General features: G+C 41.5%; 1 protein-coding gene across 5 annotated transcripts in view; it reads right to left on the reverse strand.

Annotated features, from left to right (window-relative positions):
• Window positions 1–12,624, reverse strand: part of PPP1R12A (protein phosphatase 1 regulatory subunit 12A) — a 122,735-nt gene extending 110,111 nt beyond the window's left edge. For 2 of the 5 annotated variants that reach the window (XM_042816130.1, XM_042816127.1), the window contains exon 1: window positions 12,275–12,621. In XM_042816130.1, the coding sequence (XP_042672064.1) occupies window positions 12,275–12,511 (237 nt within the window). In that variant the 5' untranslated portion in view covers window positions 12,512–12,621. Of the gene's footprint in view, window positions 1–12,274 lie in introns of all 5 variants that reach the window. The other 3 variants (XM_042816129.1, XM_042816128.1, XM_042816131.1) reach the window with 2 other exon arrangements.
• Window positions 12,625–19,324: the final 6,700 nt, after the last annotated feature.

Here is a 19,324-nt window from a genome sequence, read left to right on the forward strand (position 1 = left end):
CTCGTCTTTCCTTGTACGCTCTTTCACCCATGCTCAAGATCTTCTTCCAAGAGCAGCTTACGCAACCACATGCAGCATGGGTCTCATAAATCTAAGGCAGCTATCAAAAACAAGATACAGAACTGTCTCAATAACAAATTCAGCAATTTACTACTATTCATTATATGATATTCATCAGCTTTACAGTCAGCCACTTGAGTTCAAATGCCACCCATTTGAAGTCAAATTTTAAATCACCTTTGTTTTAAAAACAGAGGGCTTGGCTAGGTAGTAAAAGGTTGTAAAACTCTTTAAACCTTAAGTAATGTTTAGGGTTTGAGCTGCAACAGAACCACCCAGATCAGCTGACTTAAGCTGTTATATTCTTAAATTCTGCATAAAGCAACAGCTTCTAAGTATTGACAGAATGAAAATAACTAACATTATCTAACATAGTATCTGCAACAGGGGAACATGACAAAGCCAAAGAAAAGGGAAAAATAGCAAGAAAATCCTTCCAAACTTAACTCATCTAATATTATTTATTACCTACCTAATTACAGAAGTGTAAGAAGTCCTCAAAGTAGACAAATTAAGAGTCCAAATGTTTGCAAAAAAAGCCAAAAAAAAAAAGTTGCTGTATGTGCAGGTAAACAAAATGTTGCAGAGACAAAGTCCCTGGAGGAACTCCAGAAGAGAGGAAATTAGCTATCAGCTCTTTCAAGCAAGCGCTTGAGTCATACCTGTGCAGTTAGTAAGCTGTATCAGTGATGCACCTATGGCTCTGATGTAAACAAGGCTTCTTATCAGAAAACTACAACTACTTTTATTGGAATCCTCCCCTCCCCCCCCATTCACACTTTCACCCTTCAGCAATACCGTAGTTAAACATCATTGTTTTGCAAAAATAATTAAAATGGAAAAACATTTTGGGAGACTTCCATTATGCAAGTTCTCCGTGTCAGTTTTTCTGTTTCCACGTTTTAACTCAGCATTTACACCTGACATGACAAGGCAGTTACTCTGTTTGGCATTCTCTTTTAAGAGCTTCCATAGCTTTTAAAAGTCACCACTTCGGTTAATCAAGTACTTTGTTTTTGTAGAGTCTTCAAGCTTTTGTAACCTTACTGTGAGTCAAGATTCCACTTAACACTGAACAACTGATCTTCCCTCAGGAACTGCTTCATGTTCATCCAGAAAGACCTGCCTACTGCTGTGTTCCTTATGCTAGAGGGTCTCCTATCAATTAGGCTCCAAAAACCTACAGTAACTTGCTCACAGGTACAGCAATTCATGGTGGTGATTTCCTTGTAGTAACAAATAGATGCCAGCTCCACACAGAACGTCACCCAATGTGACACCTCTCCCAATGTGCACCCCTCTCATTTTGAGATTTTTTTGTCCCATATTGGTGATAGGATAAACAACAACTTGATAACTCGTTGTTACAGTGGGATATTTTAACTTCAGTGAGAAACCTATAGTCCTCAGCAGAAATTGAAAGGTTGAGTTTAAGGTTGAGAAATTGAAAATGAGTTTAAATAGCACTTTGCATGGAAGTCTGACAAATACTGCAGGACCTGGACACAACATCCTACTCAGACTCCACAAATTAAGTTCACATCTACTAAACTTTGATTGGTACACACAAAATAAGTTGTTTACTTAACCAGTTATAACACTGCAATTATCTTACCAAGTATAACCAGGTCCTGAATGTGGTAGCTGCTAATTATATTTTACATTTGTTTGACCTTACCTTCATGAACTGTGAACTGAAAATGCTGACTGAGGGAAAAAGTTACCACAACTCCAGAAGTAATTTTACACACGCACTGTATTCTACTCAAAACCATAGTAGATATTCTTACTAATCTTTAGTAAAGCTTGTTCAGGGTGGCAGTTTTTCCTCACAGGGAAAAGGGAAACGACATGTTTGAGCACAAAGTTCACACTGAAGACAATATGACATTTAAATATTTGGGGAAGCCTCTAGCCTTAAACAAGACCCAAACCATCAAACTAAACCTGAGTATTAGCTAGCGTACAGCTAGCAAGAAGATGAATCAAAACAGTCCTTCTGAGGCATACTAAGACAGTACCATGGAATCACCCGGTATGTGAAGCTTACAATGCATATTTTCTGGCTCCAAACAGACTTCACCTGCCTTACGTTTAGACCTCTCAATATAGCATGATTCTGCTTTCCCAAAGACTGTAAGGGAAAAGCAGTGTAAGAATTTAATTGCTGGAGTCCACTGAGTGTATCTAAGGTGGTTTTGGTTTTGTAAGTACAGCAGGTAGTATAGCTGAAGCTGTCACAGATGAATTGTGAGATAAAAAAGGCAAAAGGACAGTTAACTGAGGACAGTTTTTTCCTCAGTTACATAAATACTTTCTCTTGCACGTTTTCCTCCCTCTTGCATGCTTTCCTTCATGAAAATGAAAAGGCTACAATTAACAGACTGTCCTGCCTCTGTATGTTAGTATTAACATAACACATTTACCTCACACCCTGTAAACAGCATCTGACTCCGAGTATTTTTCCTGGTCAATGGAAGCAAACTGGCTACAACTAACACTTTGCAAAGCAGGGGTCACCGTGCAGGAGAAAAAAGAAAGTATTCTGTCTGCATTAATTTAACATAACCTCATTGTAAGACAACGCTGTCTTCAACATTGCTTAAACACTAGAACAGCATATTGACTCCAAACTCAGGCTTATGAAATTAAATTATCATTGCTATTCATTTGTGAAATGCTAGCCCATCAGCAAGGAATTAGTCAGGAATTACTAGTTTTAAGAGAAAGACAGCTACATACAGTGCTAGGATAATCGAGTTCAAAAATAACTCTCCAAAGGAAATCAAGGAAAAGGGTAAAAACCCCTAATCTCTCACCCTATTTTCAGTAAACAGAATCAGAAAAGCAAGCACTACATCTTTTTAACAAGAATTCCTACACAGAAACAGTGAGAGGCTGCTCACATTCCCATACTTCACAGCAGTATCTACAGTTGCATCCTGTACAGGGATGTGTTGCCAAAGCATGAATTTCCCAACACAGCCTCTTCCTGAATTCCAACCGCAGCTCCTCCGAGAACTTCCTTTTCACAAGCTATTATGTTCTATAAGTGATTCGAGATTTTTCCCCGAGTTTCATATTCAGTCTGTTTACACCTGGAACTATTTACATACTAGCTGGAGAAAATTTTTCTCTTATTCTAGAGGCAGCAAGGAGCCAGAAAAAAACCAGGCACTTCTTAACAGTGTTATGCTATTTTCCACAGACTCCGCAGCAAAGCAAATAGTACTTGTGAAAAAGATATCATTAAAGATTAAAATAATTCAAGTTGCTGAACATAACCAGTGGTGGCAAATTGAAAGCCTCGTCAGCTTTCTAAAAGCACTGTTTTACATTGCTTGATGGCATAATTTGATAGTAGTGGCATAACTACTAAATAACAATGCTATCATCCCAGTCTTCTCTGATTAAAACATAAGGCAATTCATTTTTGCCCAAGTTCTCAGCAAGGTAGGCACATAAAGTACCAGGTCAGATAGGAAACATTTCCTAAAAAGACATACACTGAGATGAGTACAACAACTTTCAGGTTGGAATTTTTTAAACTTTTTTTTTTTTAAAAAAACACTGTTAATTACTTATGGCATACAAAACTCCTACAGGAGAGAGAATGAAATTTCAGATCAACTGAGAAGATCAATAGCTTTGGATTACTTCAGTTCCAGGATTTGGGTGAGGGAAGAGGAAGGCACTTATGAAAACTTAACTGTTTTCATTAAGATTACACATGTAATTAAAGCTTTTTTTTTTTTTGTATTTATGTATAATTGCATGTATTCATAAACATATGGCAAACAACACTTGTTCAAACTTGAGATGACATCTTCTCTAACGTTTAAATAACCATTTTTCCTATGTCAGTAATGGAATTACAGGTTTTCAACCAGGAATGCTGCAGCAAATTTCAGGACAATTCTAAACCCAAAGTTTCAGAGCCAGAATTCCTAGACAGTATTCTGGTTTCAAAAGAGGCCTGCAAGGATCTCAGATTTGACAGAGGAATGCAGCTCATCAATGCAGCCTTCATCCTGTGTAAGTATTTCAGAAGGCAGCACTGACAGCATATGCAGAAGCGCACGCTTTCCATCAGCTGCATTTACCTTTATTGCCATGCTATCATTTTGCCTCAGAAAAATACTCACATGTGAGGTTCCAAGAAAAAAAGTTATTAGGTAAGTCATTACTAAAAGCTTGAAGCAGAACTGTTAACAAACAGGTTTTGCGTTGCCAGCTCATCTTAGTCATTTTACAGAGAAACTGAAAGAAAAAGTAACAGGAAAATAAGTCCACAAACAGTGGCATATAAATATTTTAGGTGCACATCAGGGAACTCCATACAAGTCCTGGCCTTATGTTTCAGAAGAAACCTCAAATACTCAAGTACGTACACACGGTGCTTGGGCTACTTTTCCACTTGATTATTTGGATAGTAAAACAAGAAACTAAACGATCACCTGAGAACTAAAGCTTGGGTAGCAATCACTACCTGCTGTCTAACTGATTGCGACAAAGATAACTGCCACAGTTTACACTCAAGGCCATACTTTATCATCACAGACTCAAAATAAACAGAAGGATATTTCAGTCTGATTTTAATTAAAAAAGTATTCTGAAGAAATCTGTGAAACTTGGCCCCTGAAATAAAGTTTCAAAACTGAAGTTGTCTCTAACAGCCACTGCTTACAGATAGTTTGGAACCACAGTATATGATTCTGTAGTAGCCTTAGTTAAAATGTAAAACATTTGCATGAAGCTACAGTAATATCAGTACTACTTACATGTAGCCTTGAAAACAAACCTACTGCTATTTCACTGCGTAGGCCCAAAATGAGGCTACACTGGCAAGCCAACTTCTTTCTTCAGAGGTGTTCTGCCACCTTCTTAAAGCCAAATCCTCTCCTCATCCATAGTAACAGACTTTCAGAAGCCATTAGCCTAAGAAATGTATTGTTAAGGGAGGGAAGAGCTAATTTTCATGCATAAAAAGGAAACTGCCTTGTTCAAAAACTTTATCATATTGTTACAATTGTTTTTATAAGTTAAAGACTCAATGTTTGCAGGATAAACGTAGTGGTTGAATCTGTGTTCTAGAAAATAAACAACAACAAAAAAAATAACCCCACGCAATAAAAGCTGGGTACCAAGTCTTGTCAAAATAAAGCATTAAGAATAATCATGTATTTATAATATATAGCTACATATAAATGTATTTCTCAAAACATATGTACCCCCATCCAGTATCCTGATCATCTTTTGATTTCTTGTTCTATCCTTATACTCCTGAAAGTACTAGAAAAGAAACAGCTGAGGAATGCCGCCACTCTTATGCCATGCTTTCCATCGACTGCCATTTCAGGAATGCATATAGGGAAAAAGCAGCATGGAATGTCTCCACCCATCCAGCAGCATAAGAAGCTGCCCAGCTTACCAATAGTTTCAACTGCCTCGCAGCTGCATTCCAATAGGCATTTCTACAGTCCTACAGATCAATACAGAAACATTGTTAAGCACTGACAGGTTTGTTGGCTAAGCATCCTCATACGCTGCATCTCCTACCTGCCACATACGACACACTGGTAGTACAGCAGTAACAAGGTATGGCTCACAATTTCTTGGTTGCAAAAGTCCCAGAAGGATGTCACCGTGCTGCAGCAGTCCAAATTTACAACTGCATTTCATTTCAAAATTACTGTGTATTATTAGTGTATCTAACTCATCTGAACATACTCTTGGATAAATTTATTTCAATAAACACGTGCATGTTCCTCAATCTTGTCAGCTCAGCCTCAAAACAGACAACTGTACAGAAAGCAGCAAGAAATGTACTGGGCTTAAGTTTTGAGTGGATTGCAGAGCCTTACTAGCCCACATAAGATGATAGAGAGCATGCATGAAGGGATAAACAAGCACAGGACTGGCCAAGAGCCTGTCAAACCATCTGTTCCAACTAAAATTTAGCATATACCCTTAAGCAGATTCTAAGCTGGAACACTTCTGTCATATCTCTACTAATGATTTATAGTGCCTCCATCTCCTAACCTCAGATCCAGCTAATAAATTGAAAATTTCTCATTTGCTAAGTAGTAACAAAATGGCAATCAAGAAACTTGCTATTAAGATGTCAAGATCAAAAAGGCTTCAAAGCAAGCATGCTCACGTCAGATTTATTAACACTTACAATTGCTCATACCTACTCTCAAAAGGTGCTTTTGATGATTCATCATGAAAGGAATATTCTAAGATACCAAGTATATGTCAGAATACATACAAAACCATAGATAAAGCTCTACTGTAAAAGCAATGTTAATGCTACAGTGGAATTCATAGATAGAGACCAGTAGAAATTGTCCCTGACCATTACACTTCTGGGAGACAGATAACAATTCAGATGATAAAGCTTTGAATGTGGAACTATTACAGCATGACTAGATGAATAAGTGTAATGAATCTGATAAACAAAGGAAATTGCTTTAAACAACATAACTGACAGGTGTTAGAATTCATTTCAATGTTCTGTCTGTGAACAACATCCATAGCAATCAAAACTATTTAAATAAATAAAAATTCTGGCTTCAAATTTGGCAGAGCAGACAGGAGATAAGAAACCTAGAAGGGCAAAAAGACTGTTACTTCTTTTCTGCTTGGTATAATAAAGGAAACAATTGTTCTAAATGCAGCATTTAAAATTTCCACTGTTATATTTAAAGTACATTCCAAACAATCACTTGTTTTTTTTCTCCTCTTGCCTCCATTTCAAAGGGTGCAAAAAACAAAATCTCAGATGACACGATCAGTAGGAAGTTAACAAGTACTTACTGTAAAACTGGAACCTACGTACTGAAACTATGGAGTGAAGGATCCATAGCCCACACAAGAACCAACTCCCATTACAAAGGGGATTTTAAATGAATGTGTCTCTGTAGTTTAATCACTTACTGAAGTCAACATTACACTTATTTCAGGATTCGTTTTCTCTTTGCTTTGTTGTAAGTTGGAGAATTAAACAAGCCAGGATAATGTAATACAAGCTTAACAACGACTAAAGTTCTCATCTGTGTACCACCTACAAGAGTTCTAGGGGGCTGTGTGGGTGGAAAGCTTCTTCTTCTCTGAGAAGGAGGTTTTAGACATTAAGTTCCTGGCAAGGACAAAATCTTTATGCACAAAAGGAAGTTCTCCTTGATAGCCTTAGAAAATCAACAGCTACATAGCATGCAGTAATATTTCTACCCCCCCAAAAGAAGCAGTGCAGAAGTCATAGCTAGGAAGTTACCAAGATAGCTTTGAACTATTTCCATGCCTTCCTTATCCTTGGTTCTTGGGTGCTGCTGCCAAGATGCAAACACCCTGGAGATTTAAGATGGTAGCAACCTGCTCTTTGCTCTTATGATTTGACATGCCCTGCGTGCTGTGACCTCAGCACAAATATATGACCTGTGTTATCACTTGTCAAAAAGTACAGTCTTAATGCCCTCTATCTAGTCCTAAGGCAATGGGATCCAGAGCAGATAAAAGTTACAATCCTTTTCCACCTCCTGTTGGAAAAGTGATCATAACAAAGGTGATAGTTGATGCCTACTGTAACTGTACCCTATTACCATACTCAGGTAACTACAACCATACCACCAGGAGCCCTAACAGAATTTTTCATTTAAACTACTGAAGAAGCTCCCCTCATGGAAGAAGAACCCAAGAAGTAAAACCCAAGCACGGGACTGAAGGACAACAGAAATTGTCCTTCACTGGTTAATAAGAATGAGCATTCCATGAAACACTTGTAAATTGTTTCTCAGCATCTTAGTTAGAACTGATGAACAAATGCAAACCACCATTATCAACAGCATCAACTAAAAAACTATATTTATCATTGCATACTGCATATCTGTAAACTGTTATAAAGTGGACCAAACAGTCAATTTCATGTGTTTATTTATTACTTGGAGAGTTGCAGGAAAACACCGATATTCACAACAGAAAGAAGGAATAGCCTTTGGGAAACTGCTCAATGGCTTGTGTGCTCCTTCACACTGAGGACAAATTCTCCATTACGGGTTAGGCAGTCTTCTTGTTCAGCCTTCACCACTGACAGTACCTGGCATGCTCAGTGATCCCTGTGCACAGCCAGGACAACACCACTCTTCCAAGCACAGCACCCTCCCAGGCAGGGAAGAGCAGCAGCAAAGCATCTTCCATGCCTCATGATGGGATGAGATTGCAGTAGTCATCTTCCTCCCCAGAGTCCAAAAACCAAGCTATCGCCTACTAAATCTGAGCTGCCACAAAGGAAGAGGGTAGCCAAAAAGCAAGCTGCCTAAGTTTTCATACACACATACCTAAGTGCAGCTGCCTTCTTTCTCAGGAGCAGGCAGGTACTCCACAGCACACACCCATGCTCCCAGGGGAGAGGCACATGCATGAAATCCAGAAACCCACTCACATCAGACCCTCCCCAGTACACGCAGACCTCTCGTGCTGCTGCTCAGAAAGGCCCTGTTCCTCCTTCCTGAACAAGTTCTGTGCAATTTCTGTCTAAACTGCTTTCACTCACTTAAGCAGCATGAGCAAATAAGTCCTCTTTCACAGAGTGCAAGAAATGAGAACGGGAGAGAATCCAAACGCTTTGAGGAAAGACAGGTGCTGAGCCTTTAAGAGGACAGAATTGAATTCCATTCTTAATAAATACATACGTATGCTCTAGAAGAGACTAGGTTTTATTAAAAACCATACAACCTCTTCTTATTTCAGAATATGCCACATTTCCCTTCTCTGCAGAAACCATTAATTTGTGAGATCACAGCTCACCTTCAGGCCGTTTTTCTCCAGTTCAACTGTTCTAGCAGATAAGAAAGGCTGCACTATCTGTACATTGGATCTCACCCTGTGTGACAACTGCCAGGAAACATAGTATTATGAACATTATCAACTTAAAAACCAAGTTTATTGAACAGACTTTCAATGCGAATTTCAAACTTAAATTTACAGATAGGTTTTCTGGTCTTCCAGACATGTTATATACATGTTTGTACGCAAGATATTATAATAGAATGCGTATCTTCCTGCAATATCCTACATTACATACTTTCTCCTATAAATGGATAAGTTACGTACCCAAATTCATCCTTAATGCTGAATGTCTAACCTGAACGTATGCTAAAAAAGTTCTTGAAGGAAGAGAATGATATCTGAATCCAACACGACATACAGAAATATGTCATCTAATAACAAGTTTGTTCCTCAGTTCTGTGAGATTTATTTTTTAGAACTCAATATATGCCCTCAAACGTAACGCACTAAGTCCACTTGTCTCTGCACAGCAAAGCATACAAGATTACACAGTGGCACTGACAAGAGATGAAAGAAGAACCTGCACATGCTCTTCCCATTCCTCACAAGCTACCAAGCCAACAGGAATTTCTTCCCCCTGTACACATTAACGGAAACAGACCTACATAAAGCTTTCTGATATTCTACCCCACTGAAATGGGAGAAGTCCAGCTAATTGCTCTAGTAACAAAACGTGATGCTCCAATAAGGATCAGATCTGAATTTCGGTATTAATAGCACTTCTTCCTTCAGCACCTCCAACCACTCAGGCTGCGGAGACAACAAAAAGACACAGTTTAAACCCTTTCCAGATATATACAGAAGTTACAGGAAAAACAAAGCTGAACGGCAGCAGAATTAAACATTCAGACACAGAATGTGAGCACCGGAGCTAGATGATCTTTAAGGTCCCTTCCAACCTAAGCCATTCCGTAATTCTATGAATTTGCCCTCAATAACTGCAAAAAAATATTAAATGCAAAATTAAACCCTACCCAAAGAAGGTAGGGTCACTCTGTCCCCGCTAACAAATTCATTCCTGTAAAGCAATACAGTGTACAAGGAAATTGACAACAACAACAAGCAGCAACGCAACAGCAAGGACAGTAGTTTTCAACAAAATGGACTTCAACGCTATTGATGTTAGAGCTGTCAGGAGAAGTGACCAGTTTTTGAAGAGTATCCTTTGGGAACAGATACAGCTTTGTTTTATTCCATAACCAAATCGGATTAAATGAAACCGTATTACAGACGGCATACCGCATGATGTTCACCTTTCATATAACACATTAAAAATCCTGATGGTAATGAAGTAACAAAGCAGTCATGGGAAGAGGTTTGTTATTTTGCTATCCTCCCTCGTTGTCTTAAAAAAAAAAAAAAAAAAGAAAACAAAACAAACAAAAACAAGAACAGCAAAAACCACAACAAAGAAAAGCACACAAACCATAAGATGCCTCGGCTGCCTCAAGAGGATTAGCATCTCGCAACTGATCTTCTTATTTGCTTTTAATATTGTAAGACCAGAAAAAGCTCTCTGTTATCACTACAAGAGAGTGCAGGAGAGCAAGCAGAGTTTTAGCAGTGTAAATCTTTATTCTACTAGACTTTGCCCTTTCAAACCGCAAACTATCTATAGGTAAAAAGATAGGCAGAATAACAGCAGAGTAATTCTGACGTGGGCTTCGCTGTACGTAACATCAAAATCACTTTGAAAAATGCTATTTATACTTCATGGAGAAAAACATCATCATTCACCTCTCATTCTCAGGGTGTCGAGTCAGACATCATCCCTGCCCACCAATCGCTGGTGCGCAGTCGGAGACTTGCGGATCCAACGATCTAACCAGTTAAGGAATGACTTCTAATACTGAGATCCCTTCTAGCACAAAGCAATCATAACCTGATTAGAGAAGAGTAAATGCACAAAACCAGGCTTGTGAGCAACAGGGTAGCCTCAAGTCAGGCAAGCCTGCTGCAGTAACACTCTGACAGCCTTAACCACAACGCAGTCATTCTTCCAGTTGAGTTCACAACTGAAAGCAAACCTTACGCTGGCAAACAAGCAATGACATACACAGGAAACAGAGCAAAAACCAGCAAGATTTTGTATCTTATATTCAGAATTGGATTCTATTCTTTATTGCTAAAGAGCAACTTATATTTGTAGAAATTCACATCCCCGGATGTCTATACGGGTAGGATAACACCCATTGAGTTCACCACCTCATTTTTGTTTAAGTACAGTGCAATATAACAGTGTCCCAATTACCTCACTTGACCATTTTGGGAAGACTGCAACATGGTCAACCCACATCTCAATCTTATTCTTCCTCCTGAACTAGCAAACAAGTTCTAAACTTCAGAATGATAACCTGGCCCGTCAAAGATACATACGTATAATCTATATATTTCTACTTTTTAGCTATCCAGGGAATTTAATACTGTGGGGAAGCTTTTGGCCTCCTAGAAAAAGAAGAACTATTCAGGCAAACCCGCATTATCTCCGGATTGCCACAGCCTTTCCTTATTTGGCTAACGTTTTGAGATTCCAATCAGACTGCTATGAAGTTCAGCGTGCACAAAGCATCCATTTTGAGGAAACTTTCACAGCCCGTCTCCCCGCCGTTCCCCTGCCCCGAGTGAAGCTCCCCCTGGGCGGCAGCAGCCCCGGCCACACACCCACGCCCGAACAAAGCCACTCGGCTTCGTCGCACTGCTCTCCGACACGCGGAGGAAGGCTGTAAAAGCCCCGCTCCCCTTCAACTTCAGCTCGCGCACTGCGGCAGAAGCCATCGCTCGGGAGAGAAGCGGGCTGTTATCGACACGCGTTTCTCTATTAGGCACAAATCGCGAGTTTCCCCTCGGAAACGGGCTGGCGGAGGACGGCCCGGCTCTCCCCGCGCACGGAGGAGGAGGCTTTCATCGGCCCGAGCGCAGCCGAACCTCCGGACGGACGGAGGAAGCCGGAAACCGCCGCGGGGAGCGGCGGCAGCGGGAACCGACCCCGCCGAGCGCCTCCCCTCACCTGCGGCCCTGCCCCGGGAGCTCCCGGGGGGCTCGGGCGGGGCCCGCACCCCGACCCAGGCGGGGGTACCTCCAGGAGGGCCCTGCAACGAGGAGGGGAACCGGCCCCTCACCCTCCCGAGCTGGCCCGGAGCCCGCCCGGAGGCTCCAGAGCGGAGGCCCCGCCACACGGCCACTCCCCCGCCGCCCCCGAGCCCGACCCCGCTCCCCGCCACCTCCCGCCCCGCGGCCCCTCCCCGCCCCAACACCCCCCAGTGGAGGGGAGAGCCGCCGCCGCCGCCGGCCCTTTCCCCCGCGGCCGCTTCCCGCAGGGACGCCCCGCAGGCCTCGCCCCCCGCCCTGCCCGCCCGGCCGCACCGACCTGGTGAAGCGCGGTGAGCCCGTCCACATTGGCGTAGTTGATGTCGGCGCCTCGCTCCAGCAGCCGCAGCACCTCCTCCGTGTCCCCGCTGGAGCAGGCAGCCAGGAAGACGGCGCCGTCGTCGAACTTCACCTTGGTCTTTTTACGCTTGACCACGGGCGGCTCCAAGTCGGTCTCAGAGCCGATCCAGCGCTTCAGCTGCTCGTTCCGCTTCTGCTTGGCGTCCGCCATCTTCATGCCCCACTCCCGCCTGACCCCCTCGCTATCGCCGCGCCGAGGATAGACTATATACCGCCGTATCCCACAGCGCACCGCGGCCCGCGCTCGCCCTCGCTCACGCACCCACCCAGATGGACGCGCAGGGCGGGAGGGAGCCGAGGGGCGGGGCGGCGGCGGCGGCTCCTTAGCATAATCCCGCGAGACTTCCGGGCGGGGCGGGGCGGAGCCCCAGGGAGGAGGGCGCGGGCGCGGGGTGGGCGAGGTGTGGCCGTTGGCTCGTGACGTCACGGGCGGACGGGGGCGGTGGCGGGGCCGGGCCGGGGCCGGGCCGAGGCGGTGCGGAGGCGCGGTTGGCCTTTGCGCGGGCCGCGGGTTCAAGAGTTCAGCCGGAGGGGTCAGCGGTTCTGTTAGGGCGGCCGGTGCGGGCCTCGGGAAGCAAAGCGAGGCTGCAGGCGTACCGCTTCCCTGCTCGCGTCTTCCTTCGCTTGCGCCTCTGTTAGCAGAGCGACTGCAGCCGCTCTGAGAAGAAGACGCGCGGGGCTGCTGAGGATGCCCTGCTTGGGAGAGTTAAGCATGCCCGCGTTTGGGCAGCCTGGCGTCAGAGCAGCGTGCCCTGAGGTGTCTGCAGAACCCGGTGCTGCTGTGCTGGTTTCTGTTATGTATAATTTTTATTGCCGGTAAAGCTGGAGCAGTGCACCCTGTTTCAGTTGGGAGAGAAGGAATTATAGCGCACGCAGCCTTTGAAGACACAAACATTGTGCTCAGAATTGCTCCTTCTAGGAACCATGCTGTTACGGGCAGTTAATTTCTTTCCCTGTGCATAGTGTGTTTTCTTTAGCTATAAACAACATATATTTTCTTCTATATTGAATACTCTGTGGGGGTAAAACATGGCTTTAAGCTTACTGGAAAAGAAGTTCTCATTTCAACTAATTATAGGAAATAAAGTATAGTTTGAGAGGGTCACCAAACCTCACACTCATCAAATTTTGTGTGGTTTGTTCTTTCCTATAATCTCTCCTTTTGCTGCAGTCTGTCAGCCTGCTCAGGCTTCTTATTTCAATCATTAAAAATGTTGGTGGCATTTCCCAAGAAGCGGCGGTCAGAAGGTTGCGGCAATGTGTTCTCACTAACACCCTTCAGAGCAGGTTTTCATCTGGAACTATTTGCATAGCACCCATCAGATGTACTCACACAGCAGTGCATGACACACAGCCCACTGAAAATGTGCAGATGTCAATTGCCAGTATTTGAAAGATGGCATCTAGTAGGAAAGATGAAAGATTTGCCAAAGAGAGGTTTGCTATCCAAATATGTCAACAAAAAGCCAGGATCTAATTAATACATTCCTATTGATGACCTATGTGTCTACTCAGTGATATAGCTTAGGTTCATGGATCTGAAGTATGGCTGATTGTGCTCAATCCACTTCAGAAGTGGTCATCGTAGCATTTATTACTCACACGGTTAATTGAACTGTGCCCAATACACACATTTACCAGCCTACAGCTTGGCTGCATCTACTGACTCACATCTAAGGTGAGGATCTGTGCAGGATCCAGCTGCATACTTCAGTCTTGTCCTCTTCAGTACATTTCCTTGGGGATGGACTCTCAATCCAATGACGTTTGCAAATTTTGCTGCTTTCCCAGAGCAAGGTAACTCAGGAAAGAACATCCTCTGTCCCCAGATGTCTCCAGTATTGTATATATATCCTCCCCAATATATATATATATATATATATATATATATATACTTCTTTCTTTCCCTCTCAATTGGTTGTCTGAAAATTTAACTCCTCAAAGAACTGGCATACCTACAGAATGCAATACAGTGATTTCAGCAAGATTGAAATCAAGTGCTGTACTGGCAGTAAAGCAATTCTAGGCAAGTGGATAGGTACTTGTTTGAAATGCCCTCTGAGGAATTTCATTGGTATGGAGCACTTATTTTAGGTTTCCATAAAGTCTCCAGTCACCTCTCCTTGACTTCATTCCTCTAGCTCAGCTTTTTTAATTTGATCATTGAACCTCCTTCATTCCTCAAACAATAACAAGTTGGTTACACAGGAAAGGATCCAGGTGAGTTTTGAATATCTCCAGAGAAGGAGACTCCACAACCTGTCTGGGCAGCTTGTTCCGTTGCTCTGTCACCCTCACAGTCAAGAAGTTTTCCTCATTTTGTATGGAACTCCCTGTGTTCCAGTTTGGGAGCCTTTGTGCTCTCATCTTGCAACCCTGCAAAGAGCCTGGCCCCATCCACATGACTCCCAACAATTAGGTATTTATTTTATTTTTCTTACAAGCATTGCAGTCATTGTTGCAAGCTAATTCATGCAAGTTTCTGTACCACAGAAGTATATCAATGAAGTTTACTCAAAATAGACATGTTCTGGAACATAGGATTTTTGTTTCGATCTCTTAAGGATAATTGTTGTCTTCCATCTTGTCATCAGCAACAGAAATCCGACACGTTGTTGCTTCTAAAAATTTTGTCCTAATGTTTTTTACTTTCCGGTGAAGAAAACCAATATATCAAAGTTAGTTTCATCAATTCCAGCTCTGGGAAAAATGGATATTTTGAAGAGGTAGTGGCAAATACTTATATATTGACAAAAAAAAGGTTCTGGAACAGCTGCCCAGGTTGTGGATGCCCCGTCCCTGGAGGTGTTCAAGGCTGGATTGGATGGGGCCCTGGGCAGCCTGGTCTAGTATTAAACAGGGAGGTTGGCCGCCCTGCCTATGGCAGGGGGATTGGAGATTCATGATCCTTAAGGTCCCTTCCAACCCTGTGATTCTGTGATTCTGTGATTCTGAGACAAAACTCTCTATTCTCCGTGGTTTCTATAAAGAATCATAGAGTTTAAAAGGAGAAATGGGATACAAAAATATAAAAACCTTTTTCAACATGAAGCATAATGGAGATACTTATCATAAGAAAAAGGCATTTCTTTCATATTTAAAATTTGACAGTCATATTCATTTCTATTTTTAAATATGTTGCATTCTCTTCTCTAATTGTGTGGCAAACCCACACAAGAAACAGTGAAATCTTCGGCACATTCCTTATCCAGAAAAAAAGATGGAAAGACCATGCACAAAGTACTATCAAAATTTTAATGTAAATTATGTAAGAAGAAAAATTCTTACTCTGGTTTTTTTTCTGTTTTTTTTTTTTTTCAGTTCAGAGCAATGTTCTTACACAGAAATGTCAAGGTGGGTTACATTTAATACTGCATAATCCTGAGTCACCAAAACCAAAACTAAAACTACCATAGCAACCCAGGCATATATTTATAGGCTATGCAGTTCTGAATCAGATTTGCAATAGTGTCTTCTCCCATCGTCTTTTATGAGCTTTACAGATTGCCATGTTAATGTTCTTGGATGTGAGCTAACATTTAAGCTTGATTCACATACAGATTCTCTGACATTTCTACTTGTACCAACTGCTAAATTGGCATTCATTCTACTGATAATTTAAATAATGCATGGGTTACACTAGAAATAGTTGATTTGGTTACTGAAAAGTAATATCATGTCCTTTGCAAATGGGAGATATGCTTATTTATAAAACTGACTTTATAAAACCATTCTTAGTTTCAATGAAATTTAAGTTTTGCATAGCCACTTCATGAAAAAAAGAAAAAAAAACAACAACAAGAAAATGAGATTGAACTGTATTTTATAGAATAGAATTATAGGTACTCTGTTTGCTCTCTGGTGTCCTTGGGAATTCTCCCCACGTGTAATTGTAGATCTCTTGTTAGACACTGCCATGACAGTCACCCATGTTGTCCTTGTGCTGTTGAGAACAAGTATCTTAGCTTTATTCTAATGTCCAAGTTGCCACATATTTTTATGGTTATTTTTATCAATCTCTGTTCAGCATTTCTTCCGGTGAAATGTTTCCTTTCTTTTCTTTCCACTCTCCTCTGTGGTGTGATTCAAGGAGCGAGCTGTTGAAATGCACAAATGCTTGGGGGAAGGGAATGACCCATCACTCTGAAATGCATGCAAGATGTTCTCTGTGAGCTGCATTCTGAACATATCACAACTGAGAAATGTGCTTGCAGGGCTGCAGGAGGACGATTTGAACAAAGAGAAATTAAAGACATGCTGATCTAGCTTCTCACAATGCAAACATACATATACTGAAGAGTTATTGGCTGCCAGATAGATTTCTGCTACTGGAGGTACTAGAGGATTTTCCTGTTTTGATTCTCTTTTGGTATCTGAAAGAGTCTTTCTCCAATTAAAACTTTAAAAATACTAAAATCTAAAATTGTTAGGCCAAACGATTGGCTTGACTTGGATTTCGGACATCTGTAAGTATGCCTTGCTGCTCATAGTGCCTAAAGACGTCATTTTTATGAGCCAGCAGGTCATATGACATAACTGCCTGCTCACATCAGGGCTGGTCTTAGCAATATAGTGACATAAGTGACACACCTGTGTCAGTGACAGAAATAACGGTGTTGTCCTTTGGCCTACTCAGGCAATCATATGGAGAACCAAGTTGTTTTCTTTGAAAGACAGCTGGCTGATAGTACAGTGATGCTTATTTATAAGAATATTCTTGAAGACCTTTTCCCTGAGTGCCACACAAACAAGTAATCAAAAGCAGTTTTCTTGCTCAGAAATCATTTTTGTAGTCTAGTTCAGCATCCTTATAAACACTCCTGCCATTGCTTTGTTTGCCCTATGTTTTTTATGGCCTGTGTGTTTGCTACACAGTTATTTCTTCTGTAGGTAACTCCTCAGGCTAGGGATTTGCTGGTAAGACTTCATTCTGTGTCATCAAGTGACTCCTCTGGTGGCTTCCTATTGTTCCGTAGCACAAGTCCACAAAGAAATTGAATTGCATCATCCTGTCAGTTTTAAAGAAGGATGGCTTAACTGAATAAAATAGTCTGACGTAATGTTAAGCTGTGGCAACCTCTTACATAACGTTAAGGTTCTCCAGAAGCTATAATTTCAATATCATGAATGTAGAGATGTGCACTTCAGAATCTTTTCGGACATCTTCTCGTTTGTCAGGTTTATGACTTTCAACCCTCATCTGACGAAATCACGTTTCTTAACCCTTCCTAAATTGGATTGCTGGCCTGCAACTCCTGCAGTCAGACATCACTATAACTTGAAAAGCCCAACTGAGAAGAGACCCAGGAAAGCTTTTTTTTCTGGTACATGCATAAAGTAACTCAAAACCAGCTTCTTCCCACCAAAACACTGTTTAGTTACTTCATGTAAGAAGATGAAAAGATCATTCTCACTAGATCTTATTCAAAATTTATTCTTTCCCAGAAAATTTGGATTTATGGCAGAATCTACCAACTGCCTGAAAGAGACAGCATCTCTTCCCAGCATTTTCTCTGAGTCTCTTCTTTTGAGACAGGGGATGAGTCTTCAGATAACTGGGGCATCCAGACATGGCAAGAGCCAGTTCTGTGCTCTCTGTACAGTCCATTCTCTTCTCCCAGACACAGACACTATTCTCAACCTTTCCACAGACTGTGTTATTCGTTTGACGCCAGAGTCTATTGTCAGCACTGGCTGACTTTTTGGCCTGGTTAGTTTTGTGCTGCTCTAGCAAACCAAACAGACTTGCCAAGGGGTGACAGGAGCTTTCCAGAGACATGGGAGTGCGTGGTTGAGGCTGGGAAAGTACAGGCTTGCTCTTCTCAGAATCAGGGAGACATTAAGTAGAACCAACAAGCATAAGAAATCTTACCCATAGTTCTAGCTGTGAGCATTGTCATTCTTCTCCCCTGTTGAAAGATATTTTTTGGTGATTTGGTGTCCTTTACTCCTAGGTTCTGGCCCATGTAAGATAAACCTGCTAGTTAAAATAAGACAAGTGAGCACAGCTGAGCCAGTTCCCCAGGCTCTTTCACACCATTTTGTCTTTTGAGCAGAGGTGCTGTATCTGTTAGCATTTCTCTTTCCTTCCATGTGACAACTGGCAAATAGAACTTTGTTTAAACATGGTAAGGAGTGTAAGGCTAGATAATTTTCATACTAAATAATAAAAATAATCTCATTCTTGACGGTCTTCATTTTAAAGCATCTTGGGTGTGCACACTTAATCCTCAGTCCTGGGAGTATAGCAACAGCAGTGTGAAGAAAGCCAGGACCCCCACCAAAACTCATCCCAGTGCACAGCTGGGCACTTCTGAGGTTTGTCCTCCGTGTCCTCCTGCCCCTTCCCCATAGGCATGTTTGTGCCATGGTCACTTCCCTACATGCAATACTGGTATAGCTACTTGTAGTTATGAAATAGTCATAGGATGATACTTTTACTTGAAGCTCTAATTGAGACCTGAAACACTGATATTGCTGAGCCCAACTTGGCTCCAGGTTGCATCAATTATTCCTTGATCTGTATGTTTATATATGTGCATTTTGTTGCTCCTTCCTTCCTTCTAAAGGAAATAAAGAAAGTAAAGGCTGATCCTATAAAACTTCTGCGTTATACTTATTTTAAGACAGACATATGGATAGATAATTATATATTGTGAAATGCTAATATTTGAACTGGATTAATAGAAGTAAAATGAGCTTTCTAATTGTGTGATTGATTATAGTTTACAGTTAGAATTTTAAAGTTGAATTAGTTTTGATTATTCTGATTATTAACATTTTTATTATTATTATTTTTTTTTTAGGACTGCAGCCTGATGGGTAGAATAACTAACAGGAAGTTAAAACATTTGTGGTTCTGCATCTGAGTCTTGATTTTACATGGAATAAATAACTTTAAGTTCCTAATTTTGAGTTCCTACCTCATTTTGTATTTGAAACTCACGAGCTGAATAAATAATTTTGATCA

This window comes from Centrocercus urophasianus, unplaced genomic scaffold (genome assembly GCF_019232065.1).
Source record: "Centrocercus urophasianus isolate 14NV4802_14NV808 unplaced genomic scaffold, USGS_Curo_1.0 seq_15, whole genome shotgun sequence".
NCBI classification, from domain to species: Eukaryota; Metazoa; Chordata; class Aves; order Galliformes; family Phasianidae; genus Centrocercus; species Centrocercus urophasianus.